We start from the raw sequence: 25,073 nt of genomic DNA on the forward strand, positions 1-25,073 counted from the left end.
ATTTTTGCTGCTTGAGCAGTTACCTTAATTTTAGAGCAGAGGCTGTAAATAAACTGATTTTAATAAATGCATTTTTCCATCCGTTTGATGGGACTTAATTTGTTAATTAGATACCAGTTTTTAAAGAGCATAATCTGTGCATCTGTACCAAATATTTATGGCAGGAATAGAGCAACACTTTTCCTTGTTTGTTTTTTTTTGCAGCAACCCATACATTTATAAAAGTGCCATGGCATTTTTTTCTTTTCACCATTGAGCTTCTTTCTGGTTTATCAGAGAGAGAATTGTTTGGGGCAGGGAAGGGGGAAGATTAAGAAGATTTCCAGCAAAGAGTGATAATTGCTACAAGTCTGGCCCTATGGTGGAAGTTCCTTAGAGTTGGAGGAATGTGGAGGAGGAAAAAAGGATAGGCACGTGCTCACTTATAAGAGCAGAGAAAATGTCTTTAATCGTTTTTATTTGAGGGATGTCTCCATGGAGATCAGGTGGGTGTTGAGGAGTCTTATTTATTGTAGACTAAGGCTTACTCACCAGGTTTGCTTCCTGAACTTTAGAGGAATGAAACTAAGCCCGATGGCCCATGCATGCTGCAAAATCATCCAAGTTTGGGAAAAGCAAGGCTTTGGGAGGACAGGACAAATAGCCTGGAAGAGTTTAAAGATTTCCCATCTTACTCTTCTACCTCCCTGGCTCAGTATTTTAATGTGGAAAGCAGTTTTTCTTTCTCTGTGAAATAAAACTTGGGCTTGTGCAGATCCAAAGAAAATTCTTTCTCCAGTACCTTTCCATTTTCATCTGCCTTCTTTTTATTTGCTTTGGACTCGCATCTTGATCTGTGTTCTTAGTTTTGGGGATCAGCATATACATGCCCTTTCGAATGTATTGGGTAGTCCTGAGGGTGTCCATGACCGTAAGACTGCCTCTACACAACTGTGCAAAACTGTGTGACAAGTCTCCTCCCCAGCCAGGTGTTAGACTCTTTGTTCGAAATTTTGGAAAATGCTTCTTCTCCCAAGGATTCACTGAGTTAGCTTATCCATTCTTGTACTATGTGACAAAAACCAAACATGAAAAAACCAGACGGAGTTTCTTTTACAGTGTGGGTCAGCAGCTGCAAAGGATCAAGAAATGGTGCTTCATCATAATCATGATTAAGATATAAAATTATGAAGGATGTTAGGCTTCTTTTAGCATGTGAAGTAGAATAAGGACGGTGTTTGGATATGTGCATCACGGATGCCTAAGATGTTATGCAGGTGTTCATTTCTTTTATAGTAACATTTGTGAACTGGGGTAGTAGTTCCTTTTTCCTTTATGATTTTAGTAATACCATCTGCTTTTTAGTATAAACTTGCTAAGACTTCTCTTTCTGGGTCAGGTGGGTTTGGAGATGATTTTAAATCTGCCACATCCCTTCCTCCCCTTCATCTTCTAAAACAGGCCTTCGCATAATTAGGTGATATAAAGGAATGAGCACTGGAGTTGCGAAAACCTCCCTGCTGGTCCCAGCTCCTCTGGGTACAAGTTATGTGACCTTGGGAAAGTTACCCAGCCTCCTACAAGCCTCAGTTTCTTCTTGTGAAATGGGGGTGAGATAACTAATTTTGTAGTGTTGCTGTGAGGATTCAACTACTTTAAATAACGTAAAGTTGCAGATACCTAATAGTTCCTTTCCTACCATGTCCTAAAATATAAATTTATTTCTCTCATTGATTTCCTCCTCTTCTCCTTATTTGCCTCCACGATTTCACTTAAAGTAAGCAAAACAAAACCACAGAAATAAATTATTTGGAATTTTTTGTGGCCTTTTTACTTTTGCAGAGGGGTAATTCCAAAATTCCTGTTTTGGAATCTTGACACTGCCTTTTGTACACAAAGTGCTTTCTTCTTCTCTGCCCCCCACCCCCTCTTTTTTCTCTGGTCTTCACAGAGAAGAAAGATCTCTGTGTTGAGCACATGAAAGTCTTGTAACTCCTTGTCGTCTTGCTTATGATCTCCATCGCCGGTTACTGTCTCTTTGTGGCTGCCGCTAGAGCTGAGCACTTTTGGGGCAGACTGTGGTTCCTCTGCACGGCCAGATTATCTGAAATGACAGTAGGTTTTGGTTTAAAAGGCTAAACTGGGGCTTCCCTGGTGGCGCAGTGGTTAAGAATCTGCCTGCCAATGCAGGGGACACGGGTTTGAGCCCTGGTTCGGGAAGATCCCACATGCCGCGGAGCAACTAAGCCCGTGCGCCACAACTACTGAGCCTGCATGCCACAACTACTGAACCCCACGTGCCTAGAGCCGGTGCTCCGCAACAAGAGAAGCCACCGCAGTGAGAAGCCCGCGCGCCTCAATGAAGAGTAGCCCCCGCTCACCGCAACTAGAGAAAGCCCGTGTGCAGCTACGAAGACCAAACACAGCCAAAAATAAAAAATAAATAAATTTTAAAAGACTAAACTTAATTTTTATGGTAACATGGGGTTCAGCTTAGGCAGCTAGGGGAAGCCAGTGGTGGTCCCACGTGCTTCGGTAAGATGAAGTAGATTAGTGTAAGAATAAAACCCTTTATCGATTTAATTAAGCAAATCAGTATGTTAAAATAGGCAGACTAACTTCAGAATCTAGTTCTTCGCACTACAGTGGCCTTCTGCTTTCTCTTTGGTCCGTGCAGATCTCCTGTCATGACATTTTCCTCTGCTCCTTTAATTCAGATGTGCTCTCTACCCTTCATTTGCTGTGTCACTCAGCAAATGTGTACGTCTGGATGTGGCAAGCCCCCAGCTACAGAAGTACCTCTTCAAGAACGGAGGATGGAAGATGTCTTTGGTGGATGGTTGACTGAGTGAATGCATTCCTTCTAAGTAGTTATAGCTCATCTGTCTTCTGATAGCTCCTTGGGCTTCTAGCAGGCACGTGTCCCACTGTTGTTAAGTAAAAGCCAGTATGTGTGTTTGACAAGTTAGCAGCGTGGCAGCTCTCCTTGCTCCCCAGCCTCGCTGCCGTCTCAGGGCTTGTTTGGTTTGGCAGATGGCCAGCTCTCTGCTATAAGATGCATTTCCTTGACAGGACAAAGTGTGGAGCCGCATTAGCTGCAAAGTTTACGAAGGTTAGCTAAACATACACAATAAATATTAATAAACAAAAAAAGCCCACCCACCTTTGACTTTGAATTCTGTTTCTTCATTCCATATTTTGGAATCCTTGTAATATTTGATTAATAGCCAGTCGTAGCGTAATTGAGCCTTAAGTATCTTTTGCTTAAGTCAGACTGCTCCCAGAGTCCTCATTGGCTGCTTTGGTGACTCACTGCCACAGTGGATGGAGCTCTGGAATGACTGTTTAGTTCAAGGGGTCTCATTTGCCTTCTCCTTGCTTCCATGTAAAAAGCCATGTGTGTGTCTAAGGGCATTAGAGGGTAAAAGCTGTGAACAGGAATAGAGGTGCAGTGCCCTGAGCTTGGACTCCCTGGAAAGCCGTCTGTTGGCCTGGGCCGTTGCCTCTCTCTAACATTTACACCCTCAGCGTAGAGGGAGAGAGTAACAGTAACCTGCTGCCCCTGGAAACTGCCTGTTTGGCTGGGTGTCTTGGAATTTACCAGGCCTACACTGTGGATCTTTTCCAATTCTGCACCCTGCTCACTTGAAAACATATTTGAGAACCAGTAATCTTAGACTGCTTAGACAGATCTCTAGAGAACCAAGGAAGAGAAATAACTTTAATGCTATGTCCTTAAAGTTGTCCTGGGGCGATTTGTGGGTCCTGAGATTTCTGAAGGCCCTTGAAAGCCCCTCTCACTCTCCTCCCTTGCTCTCTGGTCCTTGCACATCCCTCTTTTTAGGCCCGCATTGGCAGGGAGCTAACCCTACTCTGTTTGTGGGGTACTTGAGTATAATAATGATCTGGAGAAATCAAATTATCCCTCCTAGGCAGTAGTGAGTTTAAGTTGAAAATTGTCTCTACCTCCACCTAGCAAAGCAATCCGTTTAGGCTTGGGTGAACTGTAACTTTTAATTCATCCCTGCAGCAAACATTTATTGAGTTCCAGACACTAATCTAGGCACTTGGGATTCTTGGCTACGTAAAACAGATGAAGATCGGCCTGTGTGGAACGTGTATCCTAGTAGGGGAGGCAGACAATAAGCATAATTAACAGTAAACTATATAGTACTTTAAAATGGGATACATGCTATAAAAACAAGGAAAGTAAGGGGAGTTGTGTGATGCAGTTTTAAATAGGGTGGTCTGGGTAGTTATGACACTTAAGCCAAGACTTGAAGGAGATGAGTATTGGCTTGGATGAACTTATTCTAGGTGAGATATGAAGTTATGTTTGAGACTCTTTTCATGTTTCCACATGCCTGGCCTTGACCATCTGGAAATTCCCAGTGGTCTAGGCGTGCTTCTCAAATTAGTTTCAGTGGCAGAGAACCTGGTAGTCAGGTTGTGCTTTGCAGACCATGAACTATTGATATACTTAATTCCATCTTACCAACCAGGCACAGTTTTATTAGGAGAAAATGTGACTTTTTAGACACATGCATTATAAAGTAAGTTTCATGAGCATATGCACAAAGCAACAGCAACCCCACACCCTAAGAGCCAAACTTTGATATTTACTATTTTCATATTTTACTAAAAATATGATTTACTATTTTCAAGTTTTTCTGTTAATATTCCCTCACCATTATAAATGTTTTATCATCTTTTAGCACTTGCTAGTAGACATTGGGTAGCAGGCACCACAGGTTTAAGAAAAATTGTGGAAAGAAAACTTACAACTGTGAAAACCTGCCCTTTGAACTTAGTTTTCCCCCGACGACAGGGGAAACACAACCCCTCTGATTTGGTTTTCTCAATAGATCATCTCAACGCTCTTCAGTGCTGCAGAGCTTAAGAACCACTCTTCTCGAATATTGTCAGACATGAATTAGAAGTTCTGCAGACTCTTTTACATTTCCTCCTTAGTTTCTCAGGAATCTCAGAGTAGGAATTGTAGCCATTTAACTATATGCATTTTTTTTTGGCCAGTCAGGTGGGAGCCAGAGTTTCTATCAAAAGGGGTTGCAGGGATTCCCAGATATTCTGTCTTAAGAAAAGAGCTGGATGGCTGGGGAGAAGAAACCAAAGAAATGCAGCCCAAGGTAGATTATTTGGGAGACAGAAATTCCATGATTTGCGTTTTAATATTAGAACAGAAAATGGCAATATCTAATTGTACCCTTTTTCCCTTAGTCCTTGTACATTGCTTGGCACGTGAGAGGTTCCTGATAATCATTGAATTAATGTTTCCACTCATTTCTTGCTCTATCAGAGTGAGATCTGCAGAATCCAGCACATGCTGTTTCTGCCTACCAACCTTAGCTTCATTTTTTTCCCCCTTAATTCTATCCCTGCCATCTCTTCCACCTCTGCCCTCTTACTTCAGCAAAAATTAAAAGCAGTCTGTACTTCTCACTGAGAACTCGTGGTTCTTTCTGACCCCAGAGTACCACTTATTTTCCTTACTAGTGATGAACTCACAGGATCATAACTTCCAGTGAACCTTCTCCTAAATAGCTTTTCATTCAGGTTAATGTCAAGGCTTTATATTCCATATCTCTGTTTTACTTCTGCTACTGACCTGCTGGTTTATCTCATAGATAGGGAGATATTATTCAATGTTTGCAAACGTGTGTTGTTCCTGAAAAAGCTTTATGAGATTTCGATCTTTGTAAACTAAAAACAGTAGCTACCTGGCCTCAATATGCTGTCCAGAGGGGCATATTTATTGTGTGTATAAAAGCATGAAACACTGAGATCTAAATCTGCTTCGTGGTAAAATGAACTGAGTTATGTGGGTTCAACATTCTAAGATGCCAGCCTCATGTGGCAGCAGAGCTGGGAAAGCCCAACTTTGTGGTTTCAAGGCTGTCAGGAAAGGAGAGGAGAGATGTCAGGAAGGGAGCATCTTTTTTATTTTTATAGAGTATCACACAGATAACAAGTGATAGAACAGAACTCAACCTCAGGAACACGACCCTATGGTTTAGAAGAAAATGCCCTAAAAGTTACAGGTAATCATCAGGGTGATACTCAGTTTCGTAAACAAGCCATCAAAGTACCAGCGGAATTTTTTCCCCATTTTTATGTGCCCTCTTTAGTTGACTACCATGCCTTTCCTTTACAGAGTGTTGTCCGCTGCCTGTGGCATCCAAAGCTGAACCAGATCATGGTGGGGACTGGAAACGGATTGGCTAAAGTCTATTATGACCCCAACAAGAGTCAGAGGTATTTCATAAGTATTGCCTGTTTTAGATGGATGACAGCAACTGGGGGAGGGTTTTCTTTTTCCACCCCCACTTTTATTTATTTCCCTCTTTGATGGGGATCCACCCTTTTAGAAAACGCAGCTGGCACAGAGTAAAGCCTCAAACTCCTAGTATTGTGCTTTAAAGAGGATTTGGATATCTCCCTTGATCCATACAGAATTCAAAGTGAAAGTTTCCCGGGGATTTGCAGTTCTTTAGCTGAAATGTTGAGTGCAAGGGGGGAAAAAGGCCTGCCCACTTTGCATACCACCCTGGACAGTGGCATTAGCAGTGATGCATGTAAGGGATTAACAAAGCAGGGAACGAACCACTTATAGGAAGTGGAAACGGCTAGTCCGTTTTGTTCCCTTTCTGTTTGGGCTTTTATCAGGTGCCGGCCTGGATGTTTGGCAGGGTTGTTCTCTGCCGGCAGAGGAGGACAGCACAGCTACTTTCCCCTTCAATCCCATGTCTGTCCCAAAATACCAAATTTAAGCGTACCAGTGTGCTTCAAGGATCCGAAAACTTCACTAGAGGCTCAGTCACTCTCTCAGTTACTTCTCTTTTCCTTGGGCACAAAGGTAAACATGTATCACCAACCCCAAAAAAAGATGGTTTTGTTTCTCTTTGTTAAGGTATAGTGAGTGATTAGCTCTTTCTTTAGAGTAAGCCTTGGCTAGCTAGTACTAAAATTCACATGCTGTATTTACTGGAGTCCCCCACAAACCTGTTTTGAGCTCCCACGTTCTTTCAGGGGAAAGGAAACCCATCCTCTATTAGTAAATATGTATTGACTATAATTTGGCTCTGAATAGAAGCAGACAGTCCTGTTTCCTTCAGAATTTTCTGGAGTTGGAACCTTTGCCCTATAAAATAAAGTTATATATTGTGGTCTTTAAGAACAAATGGGATTTTGTTTGTTTTTTAATAAAGAAATTGAAAATGCTAATGTAATTAGGATGAGAGGCGGGAGTCTGTTTTACTTGAGAAAATAATGAACCCCATTTGATAGCACCCTTTAGAAGATTCCTATCTTTGGAATCTTTAGTTTAAGAAATTTGCTTCTTTGTTTTTGTTTCTCCTGAAACGGATGCTCATTATTGCTAAGGAGAAGTAAAGTGTTCTAAGCACACTTTTGGTTAATCCCACACATTCTTGGGCTGTAGCCCCTTGGCAACACTGCCAGGCTGACTCAGTTCCAGATCACTTGTACTCTTGTATTTGAGTTGTAGACAAATGCCACTTGGGCTGTAGACTACCTAGGTTGCTTTCATCTGAGACGTAAACTAAAATTTGAACCCTATGACCTTTAGGGTGAAAAGGTTGATTAATGTTATTAATATCTCTTTAAGATCTTAATTTTAGGTTAGATTTTTTAAACTGGCCTTTTGTTTTGCAGTGACCTTTCTAACCCTTTCACAGAGTAGTAACCACTGACTCAGACTTGCTTTCCCATACATTTAATCTCTTATCACCAAGGGCTCCATCTGTTGCCAGAAAGTCAAGGACTTGGTGAGGTGGTGTGTACAGAGCATGTTCCTGAAAGTATCTAATGCTTTTGACCTAGACTTTGTTTCTGAGACCAAATAAAGAAAATCATTTGCTTTTACCCCTCTCAGGGGAGCAAAATTATGCGTGGTTAAAACCCAGCGGAAGGCGAAACAAGCGGAGACTCTAACCCAGGACTACATCATCACCCGTAAGTTGTTAGCATAGTTTCTCCATCATGCATCTGTTTCTGTTCTAGTGTGCTGTTGATCTCATGGCTTTAGAGACAGAAAAAGCCCTCCGAGTTCAGGCATATGTTACAAAATACCCCTTTCATGTGTTCAGGACTGGGGGTCATATAATAGCTAACCCCTTTAGCTTCTGTGCCCCATCACGGAGACAGGGTTACTTCATGTAACTTTCAACCCCAAAGGGAAAAGCCTAAATTCTGTGACCATGTGATAGACTGATCCAGAGACCTTTAGATATAAAATGAACTACCTGGGGTATGATCAGAAATCTTACCAGGACAGAGCAGCTTCTCTCGGGTTTGTCGCACAACCTCGTTAATCTGGCAGGTTTTTGTTTCCCAGAGTCACAGTCTCAGACCTGTCACAGGTAGCGGCTAGGCAGGAGATCTTGGATGCAGTAGCAGTTGTCATTAGCAGATGCCCCTGTGGACGTTTATCAGTGGCTCCGTCTAAAGACCAGGGGGCGCTGCACTGCTGGGTTTTCTCCCTGGTGGTTGGTCTCATGTAAGACCATGTCCCTTGGAGCTGATGATGAGTAAAGAGATCCGGTGACATTTTTTGCAAGAGTAGAAGTGTTAAAGTCGGTGTCATAACCAGTCTAACTCATGTGATTACATGCGGCCTACTTAAATTCCTGCAGCCGTTTGAAGTGAAAAGCTATTTTTCCCCCTCCTAAAAATACTGTTGTGTCGTGTTGCCCGACAGAGTGACGGGTGGCTGTGTTTCAGCTCCCCTGACTCAAGGTAGGCATATTTTACTAGTGAGTGATATGGCCCTGGCCCAGGCTGGAAGTATGGGTAGAGGATAGGAGGGGTACTGGAAGTGTTTTTTAGGTGTTAACAGACATTTCTGTCATTCTTACCATAAATTTACTTTAAACCCCTATTATTCCTGTAACTCCCCCAGTTTTCTCTTTTAAAGGGGTTTTAATTTGCACATAAACATTCGAAGAAATTATTCTGGTACTTTTTTTTGTCAAAAAAAGATATTTAATTCTATCCCCAATAGTCTTCTCCCTCTCCACCAGAATATCACACTGTTTCCCTTTTTAATACATATTTTCTTTAATATTCTGAAATTTAATTCTGACATTGAAAAACAACAATTGGACAAATATTACTTTGATTTTTATTCCTTTGTCGACCATATTGAAGAAGGATTAAGTCCCCATCAAGTCACCACGTCAGGAGATTCAGGCACCTCCTTGCATTCAAGGCAACCTTTATCCCAGTTTCAGCGGGATAAGTGTTCCTCCCTTCTGGTTACTCAGTGCTGTCAACTCCTCCTGAGAGGTGGTCACATTTCAGAAATGTGTGAAGTGATTCCAGTGTTTATGAGGCATCTGAGGAAACTTCAGGGCTGACAGGCAAGCTGTTGGCATTATTCGCATTTGGGCCCTATAAGAAAAAACAAGAGGCAGTCCCATTAAGCGTTTCTTTTCAAAACCACAGAAATTAAGTTTAACTGCTGCCCATGGTTTGGGAGATGGGGAGCCTCACCAATGTTTCTGTGACGGTATTTGACGGCATTTCCTGAGCACCATTCGTTGCCAGGAGAGGTGAACAGTGAGCCTGGTCTCAAACAAAATTGGCTAATTGGTTGCAGTAAGACTGTCTTTTATTATTAGATGAAGGCTGTCATTATGACTTCCATTTCATCTTCGTTTACTCATGCGTTAGCTATGTTTTTGGATGGAAGGGTTATTATCATAATGAAATTTTTCAAATGTGACTTCTCGTAGCTCATGCCTTGCCTATGTTCCGCGAGCCCCGCCAGCGGAGTACAAGGAAACAGCTGGAGAAGGACAGACTGGATCCCCTGAAGTCTCACAAACCCGAACCTCCTGTAGCAGGCCCAGGTGACCGTGATCTAACTAGTGACTTGCAAAGGGGGTTGCGGGGCAGGGTGGGGTAATAGATACAGAATTTGGAAGATCTTTTGGGCCTAGATGCCTGCCTTCAGAGATTTTACTAAATAGGGATTTTCAAACGTCTTCTTTTAACATCAGAACTTCTTGTGTAAAGATCTGATGTGGAAACCCAGTGCATAAACTGATAAAAATGGAGCTGCTGTGCTGAAGTAGAGAGGAAGCCCAGAGCCCTTTCTGCTTGGTCTCCAACTAGAGCCCTTTAGGTGACCTCGGTGGGACTCTGGGGCTCCTTGGGACCCAGTGTTAACAACCACTGCTCTCAATATTGGCTTAATATGCAACACTGGGTACTTTGAACAGAATTTAGGCTGGATTAGGTTTCACACAAGGCAGAAAGTGAACATCATTTAGTTCTGTGTTAATAAAATAGAGCTGCCCATTTCCCTAGAAGATGAATAAAAATCCTTAGAGTTTCTAAGAAAGTAGGTACCAGAAGAAAGCAAGGCAGCATTGGCTATCGTATAGCACGTACCTTTACTAGAATCCCGTTTTCTGTTATCACCTGCATAGTTTCCATTTGTCCTATGTTCACATGCTTAAAGCTTATGACTTGTTCATCCATGTGACCCTGAGTTCTGGACCTGTATCTGTTTGGCCTGACCCTTCAACATTGAAAATATTTCATATACCAATCTCAATTTTTTTTTCCATTTTCTCTGCCACCATCCTAATCAGAGTTCCTAAATAATATTCTTGCCTGGATTATTGAAAAGCCCTTCTAACTAGGCACCTTCTCAAGTCTCTCTCCTCACCACCCTACCTTCGTTCATCTCACACACAGCTTTTATTCCCAATTCCTGTAGCTTTCGTATTGCTACTGCCCCCAAATCTTCATAAGCTTTACACTGTCCAGTTGCATTTCCAGAGATTCAGAGTTCTCTTCAGTCTGAATCTGATACACTTTTGAGCTTTACACCTCACCTCTCTCCTACTCTGATCTTCTCACGTGACTGTTGGTTCATTCCTGCCCCCAAATGCCCAGTGAACTTCCCTCTTTCTGTACTTTTGTATTTAAACCATTCTGCTCATTGAAAATAATCTTCTCTGTCTTCTGAGTTCTCCCAAATTGGATTTATCTCTTCCTACAGACCCCCTCCCCCCACCAGATCAGCCTGGAGAGCTTTCTCCTTCCTCTCCTTCCACTTAGTTACTGGCCATACAGATTCTTTGGCAGTTATTTCCTGCCTTATAAAATTAATCTTTTAGTGCTACTTGACTTTTCATGTGGTGTGGTTTTTTGTTTTTGTTTTTCCTTTTTTTCTTTTTAATCTTCCTAAAAAGTCATACATCTTCTGAGTACTGGGAACCAGGCTGGCAGTTGGGGATCCAGCGGGGAACAAATTCCTGCCCATGTGGAGCTTCCTGTCTAGAGCAATTACAGTACAGTAAAATAATGTGAATCAGTCTGTTCATCTTGTTTTCTCTCCTACAAGGTACTTGGAAGATGGCAAGCCCTAAGATATGTTTGTTTAAATCTAAAATAGCACCTAATGATCATTGGTTGTTTTTATTAATTGAATTTCATGTGTTCATGCCTGAGGAATTTTTTAAGGCATACACATGGCAAACTATTTGTATTTCTTCCTACATGGGTGTCATTGTGTAAATTAAGCAACTAAGGCATAATAAAAAATGTCTCTATTTAAAAATGTTACGGGGAAGTTGAGGTTTGTTGATGTCCTACTTTGGTTTTGATTATCATAAATGAAAGCTGAAAGGACGATACTCAAGTACTCTTTTGAGATTTGTGTGCTTCAAACCAAAGTCTGTTAGAAGCCTCAGAGTGCTCAAAGCCTTGATTCTGTAGGGAATGACAAAAATCAGGTAAACCTGAATCCCTGACCCTACTCTGTCATTCGTTTAACCGTCCGCCTCGGAAGCCAGCAGTGAGGGATTCTCAACCTTGTCAGATAAGCCCAGTGTACAAAAGGTATATGCTCACTCCATTCTGGATTTGGTTTTTTTTTTCCTTTGGAACAGGTCGTGGTGGCCGGGTTGGAACCCACGGGGGCACTCTGTCGTCATACATTGTGAAGAACATTGCTTTGGACAAAACCGATGACAGCAATCCCCGGGAAGCCATTTTGCGGCACGCCAAAGCAGCCGAGGACAACCCGTACTGGGTCTCTCCAGCATACTCCAAGTGAGGGAACAGCCTTTTAAAATATATTGCGCTTAATGAATTGGGAAGAACATGACAATGGCTGCTTTGAGGTTCTAGTTGCTCCATTTCTTTTTTATTCCTAAGCATGAAAAATGGCCAGGTACTCATGGTCCTGAAACCTAGGCATTTGTTTGTATCTGAGGACTCTAAACGGTAAATGTTTAAACCAGGCCAGTTCCATTAGATCTATAGCCTAGCATAAACCCATTATGTGAAACCCATTCTACCTGTGATAAAAAAAAAAAAAGGAAGGAAATCACTGCCTGCCTGCATTATCTTAGGTAGGGAGGGTTAAAAGCAAATGAAAGGAAACAGTTTGTAGAATCTATTATTGAGGATTAACTTTTATTTGTAGAGCTGTGTTTGTAAGTAACACTTAAACATAGGCAGAGTAGAGCCTGCCTGCTCAGAGTCCCTCAACTAGCTTCGCATGTGTGAACATGTAGTGGTTCTTAAAAACACTAAACCAGCTACATTTACACTAAAGAACAGTAATATTGTAGAATTTTGGGGTTTTAAGTTTTTATTGTAAACTAACGTCAGACTTACAGAAAAATCGTAAAAGCAATGCAGAGAGTTCATGTATGCTATTCACCCAACTTCCCCTGATGTTAACACCTTACATGGCCATAGTACAATTAATTGGCAACACCATGAAATTAACATGGGTACAGTACTGTTAACTGAGCTACAGACCTTATGTGATTTCCCCAGTTTTTCCACTAATATCCTTTCTCTGTTCTACAGTCCTATCTAGGATCCCACGTTGCATTTAGTTGTTACTTTTCCTTTGTCTCCTCCAGTCATAACAGTTTCTCAGTCTTTCTCATCTTTCATGACCTTGATGCTTTCAACGAACACTGGTTTTTTATTTTGTACACTTTCTCTCAGTTTGTGTTTGTCTGATATTTTCTCATGATTGGAATAAAACTATGCATTTTTGGCAAAAATAACACAGGAGTGATGTTATATCCTTCTCAGTGCATCACATCAGGGGCTTCGTGTCCCTCAGTCTGATGACTGGCAATGATAAATTTGATCACTTGGTTAAGGTGATGTCTGCCAAGTTTCTCCACTGTCAAGTTACTATCATTCCATTTTGAGTTAATAACCTGCTTGGGAGTAATATTTTAAGACTAGGCAAATCCTGTCTCTCAAACTTTTGCTCTCTCGTTTTATCATGCATGGATAGATTTGCCTGCAGCAGTTACTACTGTGGTGTTTCCCTAGTGGTGTTTTCTTTTTCCCTCTTTTTTTCTACATTTATTAATTGGACTTCTACTAAAAGGAAGAATTGCTCCTCTCACATTTCTTTATTTTTCAAGTTTTTAAATATAAGTGTGGACTTTAAAATACTGTGGGTTAAAATCCAATACTATCATTATTTAGTTTGTCGCTCACATTGTTCCAGTTTTGGCCAATAGAATTTCCTTCAGAATGGCTCCTTTATTCTTTCAACAAGGTGTGTTTTTATTGGTTGGTAGGTTTGTTTGTTTTTTAGCACATCCTTATTTTCTGGCACCACAAAATGTTCCAGGCTCATCTTTGTTTTTGTTTTTGTTTTGCCACAGTCCTAGAATCAACCACTTCTCCAAGGAGCCCTGGCTCCTTTAAGTTGGAGAATGATGTTTAGAAACCAAGAGGTTGGTGCTAGATGTGCTCATTGCTACTAAAATGTCATTGCTTCTAGGTCCTCTCAGCCAGCAAAGCTCAGAAATACATGTATGTATACTAACCTACACATATACACACATATATATTTCTGTATGTATCTATCTGTATGTATATTTTAAATAGTACGAGTTTAAACTGATGCCCCTGATTTCAAACCTGTACCACAGGGTTCATTTAACCTTTTCCCTTTGCATATTTGTAACTTCTTTCTCCAATAGTGAGAAACCCAGCTCATATTATCTACAGTATATTTACTTATTTGTTCAATTCTAGTCTACACCTAAAATCGTTTTAGAATTGCTAACCGCCACCCGCCCATGAGAAGCGCTTTTCCTAACTGAATTACAACATTTGTGTACAGTTCTTCTTGTCTTTTTTTATCCTTACAGTGTCTAGTCAAGTTACTTAGCTCTTTTCTTCTCCACTCCCATCAGTGTGGTTATGTTATTCATTTGAAAATGAAGTTAGGCTTATTTTTAGTGTTTATATTCCTTTATTTTTTAGGGTGTGGGTAGGGTATAGGAACTGTCACTGTGGTGCTAGGGGTCAGAACTTTAAAAGAGATATACTCAGGGAAGTGTCACTCCCTCTTCGTCCCTGCTCCCCCATTCCAATACCCCTGCTTCTTTCAGTCCTTTTCCCACTCACCCCTATAGGTAACCACTCTCTTTTAAAGTTTCTGGTTTATCTTCTTTTGCACAAATGTGCAGATCTGTATTTTCTTATATTCCCTCCTTTCTTACATGAAGGTTAGCATGGTATAAATAGTCTTTTGGGTTTTGGGTTTTTTCGCTTAGCAGTATGCCCTGGAAATCACTCTCCATCAGTTCATAGAGCTCATTCTCATTCTTTTTCACAGCTGTATAGTGCTCCGCTGCATGGATGTACCATGGTTTATTCCACCACTCTCCTATGTATGGATATTTAGATTGCACCCAGTATTTTGCAATTACTAACACAGTAAATAAATTTGTGTATGTGTATTTTTGTATTGTTGGAAGCATATTCAGCTTTTGTCTTCATGTTTTTATGTATTGCTAAAGTTTTCTCTTCAGTTACGAGAAAGCTGGACTCTGATTACTTTTCAAAACATTTTTATGCTAGAAGAAAACCAACTTTATAAACCAACTCAACTTACATGTTATATTGATATTGATCCCCTATCTGCTGATCATTATGAGCTACTTTGCATAAAAGTAAAACACACTGTCTTAGCTTGGGTTCCTTAAAAGCAGACCCTGAGATAAAGACTCTTACAAAGATGATTTAAGCCAAGAAAGTGCACAATATTAAACAGAGTTCCAGGGAGGGTCACTTTGGCTTAGTCCCACCAGGTGATCCTGGAGACCCTGGTCAGAGCACACAGTAACTGGAGTATTTCACTCCAACGTCTGTTGGTCCTTGGTGATGGCTAGAGATGGGACCAGGGGAGACATTTCAGGCAGTTCCAGCTATCAGGGCTTTAGCAACCTGCTGCAGCCCTCTGACAGAGAGAGGTCGGTGCTGCTGCCGCGAGTGAGAGCACCCTGCAGAAAAATGCTAAAGGGATTTGAGAGCCCCTGGTGGGGAGCACCGCATCCTTTGCTATATGTGTTGTAGCAGAACAGACTTTACTGTGTAACGTCAGTGGTGGATGTTTGCAACATGTATTAATAACCAGACAGTACAGATGGAACATCTCTGAACAAGTAGTTGGATAATATTACAACAGCTAAGAGGGTCATATCAAGGCTGGCCAGCTAAATAGTTTGCATGTAGCCTTCATTTGTATAGGATCTGTGTGTGTATAAGCTAATATATGTCAACACATCCTTGGCACTCAGATACGCTTATAGATTATGCCTCTGACACTTCTGTTTTTAATGGAGTAGTTATTTTCTGTTATTTTTAGGGATCTTTTTATACTTCAAAAAACTTGTTTATAAGCATACCAAAAATTAGCTGAGGAAAGAAGAGTAAACAGAGCCATGGTTTAAAATTTGCCAAACATAATATGTATCATTTTGATAGCAAACTGCTCCAAATAGACGTGTGTACGTTTGTACACAAAGTAAATCATTGAGGTGTCTCCACAAATATTGAAATAATGCTGTTTGCTGATTAATGATTGATATTAGCAATATATAATTCATAGAAAGGTGTCAGAATTACCACTGAAGAAAATGAGACACTGAGAAGGTAACTTTTAGAACCTACTGGATTGCAAGTTATTGCTAGAACCCAAACCAGGAACCTGGCCTTAGAACTTCCAGGTTATTGTTCTAACTTCTAACAACTAATTATTTTGATAACAAAATTTTCACGTCTGAGATTTTAAGTAATACATGCACACAATTTTTTAAAAATCCAGCAATGCTAAAGCATAGACAGTGGAAATTTGAAAGCCTCCCTTTCACTTTAACCCCCAGTTCCTTCATTCTACCACTTAGAGATACCCACTGCCGACAGGTTCTTGTATTTCCTGCCAGAGAGAGTCCATTTATAAATGAGCAGACATATGTGTAGAAACATTTATTGTTTAAAAACAGGTATATAACATGTTTTACAAGCTGGTCTTTGTTTTTGATTGTTGGTTGGTTTTTTGCTTTATTTATTACTTGGGAGATTGGACTAGACCCATTCATGCATATCTAGCTCATGCTGTATACTTTCTTGATATTTTCCATTGTGTGATATATTATGCTTTTCTAAAGCAGTACAGTATTGAAGGACATTTGCATTGCTTTCAGTCTGTTGTTATTATAAACAATACTGAAATTAATATCTTTGGACTCCTTGACCACATATGCAAAACTTCGAGAAATAGAATTGCCAAATCAAAAGATATTTGCATTTTAAATTTGTATAGATAGTGCCCAGATTTCCTCCAAAGAGACTTTTAACCAACTTATTCAGTGTATCAGAGCTTCCTTCCCCTCATCCTTTTATCTTTGTCAATCTGATAGGTGAAACCTTGTATTCCATCGTAGTTTACACTTTCATTAAAAATTTTCTAGGCATCTTTTCATATGTTAAAAGCCTCTTTTTCCTGTGAACTTTCTATTTATGTCTTTTGCCCTTTTGTCTATTGGTTGATTGGTCCTCTTCTTACTGATTTGTAAGAGTTCTTTATATTAAGGAGCTTAACCCTTTGTATGTCACATATTGCAAATATTCCTACTACTCAGTCATTTTTTTTTTTATAAATTTATTTATTTATTTTTGGCTGCATTGGGTCTTCGTTGCTGAGCACAGGCTTTCTCTAGTTGCGGCGAGCGGGGGCTACTCTTCGTTGCAGTGCGCAGGCTTCTCATTGTGGTGGCTTCTCTTGTTGCAGAGCACGGGCTCTAGGTGCACGGGCTTCAGTAGTTGTGGCATGTGGGCTCAGTAGTCGTGGCTCGCAGGCTCTAGAGCGCAGGCTCAGTAGTTGTGGTGCACGGGCTTAGTTGCTCCGTGGCCTGTCGGATCTTCCCGGACCAGGGCTCGAACCCATGTCCCCTTCACTGGCAGGTGGATTCTTAACCACTGCACCACCAGGGAAGTCCCGTCAGTCATTTTTATTTTTACTTTGTTTATGCCATTTTTCCCCCATGTGAAAAAAATTTATTTTAATGCGGTCAGATTTAGAGGGGTTTGCAGGCATAAAATTATATCATATGCAAATAATGATAAATTCACCTCCTCTTTTCCAATTTTTATACCTGCTATTTCTTTATCTTATCTAATTGTACTGACTGGTACTGCCAGAACAATATTAAATAATAACAGTGAGGGCTTCCCTGGTGGCGCAGTGGTTGAGAGTCTGCCTGCCAATGCAGGGGACACGGGTTCGAGCCCTGGCCTGGGAAGATCCCACATGCCGCGGAGCGACTGGGCCCGTGAGCCACAATTGCTGAGCCTGCGCGTCTGGAGCCTGTGCTCCGCAACAAGAGAGGCCACGATAGTGAGAGGCCCGTGCACCGCGATGAAGAGTGGCCCCCGCTTGCTGCAACTAGAGAAAGCCCTCGCACAGAAACGAAGACCCAACACAGCCAAAAAATTAAAATAAATAAAATAAATAATAACAGTGATAGTGCACATCCTTTTCTTACTTTGAACTTGAACAGGATTCGGTTAAAACATATGTAATTGCCCTTTCTGTAGATGAAAAAAAAGTCAAATATCAGCAATTTCATATTGTTCAATTTAATGGTATTTCTCTGTAAAGCATGACAGCTTTTGAAAACACACACATACAAGATGTTAAAGAAGAATTCATCTCTTTTTATTTTATTTATTCATTCAACAAAGATTTATTGAACACCTACAGTATGTCAGGTACTAAGTTGTGGTTTATGGAGCTTATATTCTAGTGGACAGAGACAGACAATAAGTAAATCTATACGTGTTAGATGGTAGCAAGTGCAGTGAAGAAAAATAAAATAGGGATAAGGGGACATAGAGTAATCAGGGAGAAAGAGGGGTGCTATTTTTAGATATGGTGATCAGGATAGGACCTCTGCTAAAGTGATCTTTGACTTGAATGAAATGAGGGAATGAGCTGTGCAGATATCCAAAGGAAGAGCATCCTGTACGAAGAAAACACTGTACAAAAATGAGAGGCATGTTCATCTGAAATAGATGCTGAATTTTATTGAATTCCTTTGTTGTATCTCTGTATTTCTGCTTTATTTTTGTTTTGTTTTGTTTTTTGGGGTTTTGTTTTGTTTTTGGCTGCACCTCATGGCTTGCGGGATCTTAGTTCCCTGACCAGGGGACCAGGGATCGAACCCATGCCCCCTGCAGTGGAAGCTCGGAGTCCTAACCACTGGAGTGCCAGGGAATTCCCTCTGTATTTCTACTTTGATCAATGAATATGATTATATTACAAAATTCTAGTATTGAATCATCCTCACTTCTTTGGTATGACCCTCACATGCTTATGGTTTGTTCTTTGTCAGGTGTTAGGCTGCCTTCATAAAAATTTTGTATGCTTTCCTTTTCTGTATGTACTCTCAAACTGTTTTGAATACCATTAAATCTACTTTGTAAAAATTTGTTAGAATTTACCCGTAAAACTGTCGAAGCCTGGTGCTTTTGTGGAGGGGAGGGTGAGTAGTAATTCCTTAATTTTTCTCTTTCTTTTCCACCCCCTCATGGTGAGTAGACTATCTGGATATTCTGACTCTTCTGAGTCTGCTTGGTAATTAATATTTTCTTGGAAAAGAATTCATTCAGATTTTCAACCTTCTTTAACTAGAATTAATTGAAGCAGAAATTGGTTTTGTTCATTGGTTTCTGTTACCTAATGACATTTTCCTGCATTGTAGGTGGTTTAGTGATATCTACAATTGAATAATATGCTAGTTTAATAGTAGCTCTGCAAAATGGGTAGAACAGGTATTGTCATATCCTTACCTTACATGTGAGTACACTGAAACTTAGAGACTTGCAATTCACAATGATTGCAATTAGAATTAGACTTCATTTCTCTTGATCCCTAATTTAATGAGCTTTTCGGAGGACTGTGATCTCTCTTAATATACACCTTTCTGCTGCTGCATTTTGCTCCCATCTCTTTCCTTCCACTCAGTTTTGTCACCTCACATTTACTGCATACTAAGTTCATGGCACTGTCTATGGCATGTGATTTGTTAGCCAGAATTGCAGTGCAGTTTCTCCTGTGTTCACCTGCTGCAGTATACTGCTTACTGCCAAGTGGCAGTGTTTGAAGGGAAGCTAATATTTAAAAGGATCTTTTCATAAAGGTCACTGTAATCGAGAATGTGTGTCTGGTTGTTTTTCTTCCCTGCAGTTGACTTGTGTCAGTGATGAAATGAAGATTTACTGTATCTTGCTTTATCACAGGAAAGCACAACTAGATATTACACAAATCTGCCTGCTTGCACATGACACTCACCTTTATTCTCCAGTGATGAGAACAAAGAGTCATTTAATGCTTTACCTTTATTGTTGAGTGTTTTAAGTTTCATTCCTGGCACTCACAATGTAACCATGAAGGTTTTAAAACACAGCGGGATCACAGAGGACTCTTGTTTAGCTATACATGGGCAGATTCAGTTACAGTTTCTTGTCAAAAGATGTTGCTGGAGGGAGGGGAAAGGAGCTGGCTGGGGAGTGGGCAGGATAAAGATCCAGAATGCTATTAGCTTACACATCAACAGGGATAGTTGTGTGTGGGAACCTGAACCCTGGCCAGTAGCCAGACAGCCTGACAGTTCTGTCAGCCATGGTCACTTTTCTTGCCAGATAAGCTGCCATTATTGCTGGTTCAGTCAATTTAATTTTCAGTGTGCGTGTCTTGTCTGATACGGGATACGTGGATATGTGTGTATATGCATTAAAATATCATTCCTGTCTATAAAGGATACGTTTAAGTCATGTTGCGTTACTAGGCAATATTTAAAGAGATCACTCTGGGAGTGAGTAAAGATTTATATATTATTTGTGCCAGGAAGAGACAGAAACCCACAGAGAAAAATATTACTTTTTTTTGTGAGTTACGGTTACATGACTGATATCACTGACCGCCGTATTCCTGTGGAAGGACCAGTGTTTCTCAAAGTGATTTTGTGGACTGTCTGTGTCAGAGTTGCGGATAAGAGTGGGAAAGTTAAAAATTCCGATTTCTAGACTTCACCCCAGCTCAATTAGACTGAGAGAGTGGGGCTGGGAATCTGCATCTAAAGAAGTTCTCCAGGTGATTATTTTGCACACTAAAGTCTGGTAATAATTTAAAAAAAGTTATTATTTAAAATAAACTACAAGTGATTAGCCCTTCTGAAAATTCAAATGTATAGAATAGATTATTTTGATTATAGAGATTCATACTGAAGACAGTTTATCTACATAGAAGAGTATTTCCCCCAGGGTTTTTAAAAAAAACAGCAAGCTGCTATGTTGTATTTAATATGCAAATTATTTTATCAAATATATTCCACATTATAACTTTTGAAAATATGAAGTGAGGAACATCTGATAGCCAAAAGCAAGGTATATGGTAATAATGACACTTTTATATGGTAATGTAAAAACTTTATATATTATTCATTTAATCCTCACAACAGTCCTATGAGGAAAGTGGTATTATTGCTCCAGTTTTACGTATGAGGAAATTGAGGCTTATAACTTGACCAAAGCCATACAGATAGCAAGAGGCAGAATTGGGACTTGAACACAGGTGGTCTGGCTTCAAAGTCAAGCTTCTGCTTTTGACTACTACAGTGTACTGCTTCTCATCACAAAGCAACTGATAGTAGTTATTGGAAAAGTTGAATAATAGTGAAGCCGAAAAGATTATTGTGTGGCATAGTGGAAGAAAGCTAGACTAAGAATCAGAAGTCCTGGGGTTTAGTTCCTGCTCTGAGACTCACTTAACTTCACTGAGACTATTTCGCCATCTATGAAGTAAGAGAGTAGAGTTACACTAATGCCCAGCTTTCATATGTGTTTTTGAGTAGAAATTGTGGCACACCGTTATATGTTTCATAAATGTGAGCTTAGAGAGGGCATTTTGACGTTACCTGGGCTACCTCAGGCCTGTGTGCTCTTCAAAGATTTAATCATTCTAACTTGTTTACCCACTTACTGATAAAGTAGCTAATGGTGATTTTAGAGGGTTCCTTTTGTTTTTCCCTCTTTTTCTTTTTTTTTCCCCCAGTTTCCACAGGTTTCATGTATGTCCCTTTCTCCACCCTCACCCAGTCTTTGAACTCTCACACAAGCATTATGAGTTAGTATGTCCTACTTAATGAGTCTGAGATGTGTTTAGCTATTTTCCAAAATATTATGTGTTCATTTCCTGAAGAAGATAGAACATTCTTTATCTAGAAATATCTTGTCGCCTCTCATCTTTTTATGCATCCCTAATATTTTTTATGTATAACTGAATCACTTTGCTGTACACCTGAAACTAACACAACATTGTTAATCAACTATGCTCCAATATAAAATAAAAATTAAAAATAAGTAAGTAAATAAATAAATACATAAAAATTATCTTTGATTAGCTCTTCAGCAGAAAGAAGGGACCATTTCAAGTGGAATCTTTTGGTCAAGCCTTTATTTAATCTTAATAATTCTGCAATTGTGATGACTGGGTCAGAGTTCATCTGGACCGCATTCATTCTAACAGGGTTAACAAGTGTGTCAGATTGTCAAGTCATGGCTATAATTGACTTTGGCTTTGAGGTTTTCCTTCATAATAAACAATGGGCTCTGAGCCAAAAAAGCTTGTGGTTGATAGTCACATACTGATGATTAAGTATTACAAGTGATTTCCCCTCATACTCATTCTGTTACCCTGGAGCTCACTTTATGCTTTTTGAATGAATCATATCAGGAGAATATCCATAACTAAAAAGAATTTGACGTGTGGACTTCCCATTGCAGCCAGAGACATTCTGAGACTTCTCTCTGGCCTGAGCACTCAAGGAGGAGTGTAGAAAGCCTAGGTTAGAGCTTAGAAGAGAAAGGACAGCCTTTGAATCTTTGAAAGGACACTTTGAATCTCTTACACAAACATTGTATCCAAAAAATGCCCTTCGAAAAGATTACAGAGGGAATTTTTATTCATTACTGACCGTTCTATGCAAAATTCCTCTGGATGGAAACATTGAAGGTGGTGGGATTCGGTTTCTGTTGGGCTTCTGTCATTTTTCTGTAACACACAGTTGCTGGAAAAGACTCCCTTTGTACAAATAACTTTGAGAATTCAGTTTAAAAAATGTTCCGAGGGGGAAATTAATCAGCACAAAGTATCAGCTATTCAGAATGTATAGATTTGAGAAAGACATTTGCTTAAGCTTTTATATGTACTTCATGAAATATTAACTATTAGCAAATGCAGAGTTTACTGAAGCTAAAACAGAAAACCCCTCAGCCCTCCTCTGATTAGTTTATTTAATGGTTAGCAGTAAATAACTATGTTGCTATCTAATCTGCTCTCCTTTTCTTGGTAACTCTAGTAACTAAACAAGATGACATATATAGTCAAGTGAAAAATGTTTACTATTTGTCAAGTGAGTTAATCAAACTGGAAAATACAAGTTTCACATCAGCCTTCTGTAAGTTTAAGTTTTCGGTTAACACTTAGAAAAATGGGTAAATGTGGACAGTAAATCAATGAAATAAATAGTCTGGATAAAGCTGATTTCAATAAGGTGGATACTTTAATGGTTCTCAGCGAGGCTTACCTTATCCCCATTAACCTGTTGAGCACGCACAATGCTTTGGCTTAATGGAATGTTCCCCTTACCTTCTTCTTCTTCAGGTCAGTCCCTTTGTAGGCTTTTCGTTTTGGGCAACTGAGGTAAATCTGCCATGAGGTTGTAAATTTGAGTTGACAACTTCCTGTCTCTTGACAAAGGAGGTAATAGAATTACTCAGGAACTGCTTAAGTAGGAGGAGACAGGGAATGGCTGGTAATGGAAATGCTTTCTTGAAGCAGTAGAATATGTTTTTTGCACATTATTTATTTATATGTGTATTTCTTGAGTTACTGCCATGTCTTCAGTGCCCATTTGGTTTGGTTTGTTCTACTTTTCCTCATGGAAGCACCCAAAAGAGTCTATGTTAAGATCAGTGTATAAATTCCATTTCTTCAAGCAGCCCAGAAAGGAATACATTTTATGTGGCCAGTGACAAGGTTAGAAGGGGCTTAGAGGGTTTTGTTGTTTATTTGTTGGTTTCCTATTGGTTTTAAAAGTAGGAATTTCTGGACCAGCTTTTAAGTGCTCTCAAAACATTTTATCTTTTTGTATGTGTCATTTTGCTCTTGCTTGACATTGTTGATTTATTTTTATAGTAGTTTTCTATGCCAAGGGCAAATTAGGCCACCCCCAAGGAAGAAATCTCCTGGTTCTGTTCCTAACTCTGCTGGAAGTTGTCTAATCATCTCTGTTCTTCATTGTCTTGAAAAGTGGTGACTAAAGAAGTCTGTTTTAAATGCCCTAAATAATCCTGAATTGATATTTTTTTTTTTTTTGGTCTTCCTCATATATGGATTTCCAAAAAATCTCAAAAGAAAAACTGCTGGAAATAAATTTAAAGATAAAAATTGCTGACAAGAAAGAATAGCTACAAATTTTAAAGTTGTAATTCTCTCACTTTGCTTCTATAAAACACTGGCATTTCCTAGACTAGACAGAGATATTCATTGTGCTAAAGTCAAATAATATTTTTTGAAGAACCTGGTCTTTATTCAGCCGACAACATACAGCTCTTATGGAAGGTGCTGAACTATGCTGTAAGAATGTTGGTTTTGGGGGCAGGATGGATTGGAATGGGGGAAACTTCCTTCTGTGGGCCACGTCTCCCTTCACCTCCCCATGCCATACTCCTGAGAATGAAAGACTGCTCCTTAACGGGTGGCCCTGTGAGAGTGCAACCTCAGGCTTCATTCCTTCACCAAGCCTTCAGTAGCATCATACAGGGCCAGCTTCTCTAGATGTGAAAAATATTTTCCTGCAGTTGGAGGAAGCTCATCATGTGTAAAAGTTTACGTTAAGAAGACAGATTCTCACTCCACAGTCTGGTTTCAGCTTCCTGCTTTCAGAGCCTTTCTTTCCCAAGCAAGGGGAGGGATGGAGCTGCCAGCAGACGCTACTCACAGTGTGCTTCACCAGCCAGTGCTGACAAGATAAGCTTAGAAAATTTCATAGCAATTTGATATATTTATTGAATCTAATAAAAATTTTGGATCTGTATTTTGTAGTCTTTTAATTTTTCTAGAAATATTTATCTGCAAGTGGTGGGAAATTAGAAAACAAAGTCTGGCCTTGCACCACAGATGGTTTGAGAAGCACTGCTTTAGGCATGGCCCCAAGTTGAAGGCTAAGGCCCTTTCCAAGGGGCCCCCTTTTTGTCCCAGGAAGGGGGTTCCTTCTTCCTTATTCCCAAGTTCAGGAGCCTACTCTTTTCTCTTTTTAATTTTGGTAGAATACACATAACATAAAATTTACCATCTTAACCATTATTAAGTGTACATTTCGGTGGTGTTAAATACATTCACATTGTTGTGCAATCTCCAGAACTCTCTTCATCTTGCAAAACTGAAATTCTCTACCCACTAAATAACCAGTCTTCACTTTAATCTGTTGATTTTGTCTTTTGATGTACAGTTTTTAATTTTGATGCAGTCCAGTTTACCTATTTTTGTTGTTGCCTGTGCTTTTGGTGTCATGTCAAAAAAATCATGGCCAAATCCAATGTTATAAAATTTTCCCCTATGTTTTCTTCTAAGAGTTTTATAGTTTTTGCTCTTAGGTTTAGGTCTTTGATCCATGATGATTTAATTTTTGTATATAGTGTAAGGT

The 25,073-nt window shown here is 39.8% G+C and overlaps 1 protein-coding gene and 1 long non-coding RNA gene across 3 annotated transcripts in view; one reads left to right on the forward strand and one right to left on the reverse strand.

Moving 5' to 3' along the window:
* The window catches only part of WDR70 (WD repeat domain 70), a 304,073-nt gene that overhangs the window by 272,638 nt on the left and 6,362 nt on the right, over positions 1 to 25,073 (forward strand). For both annotated transcript variants that reach the window (XM_082382288.1, XM_082382289.1), the window contains 4 exons: positions 6,152 to 6,252; positions 7,892 to 7,971; positions 9,753 to 9,869; positions 11,922 to 12,084. In XM_082382288.1, coding sequence (XP_082238414.1) covers positions 6,152 to 6,252; positions 7,892 to 7,971; positions 9,753 to 9,869; positions 11,922 to 12,084 — 461 coding nt within the window. The remainder of the gene's footprint in view (positions 1 to 6,151; positions 6,253 to 7,891; positions 7,972 to 9,752; positions 9,870 to 11,921; positions 12,085 to 25,073) is intronic.
* The window catches only part of LOC309624481, a 298,479-nt gene that overhangs the window by 168,381 nt on the left and 105,025 nt on the right, over positions 1 to 25,073 (reverse strand). The gene's annotated exons all lie outside the window — the stretch shown is intronic.

Source organism: Balaenoptera borealis (genome assembly GCF_965194805.1).
Source record: "Balaenoptera borealis genome assembly, chromosome: 2".
NCBI classification, from domain to species: Eukaryota; Metazoa; Chordata; class Mammalia; order Artiodactyla; family Balaenopteridae; genus Balaenoptera; species Balaenoptera borealis.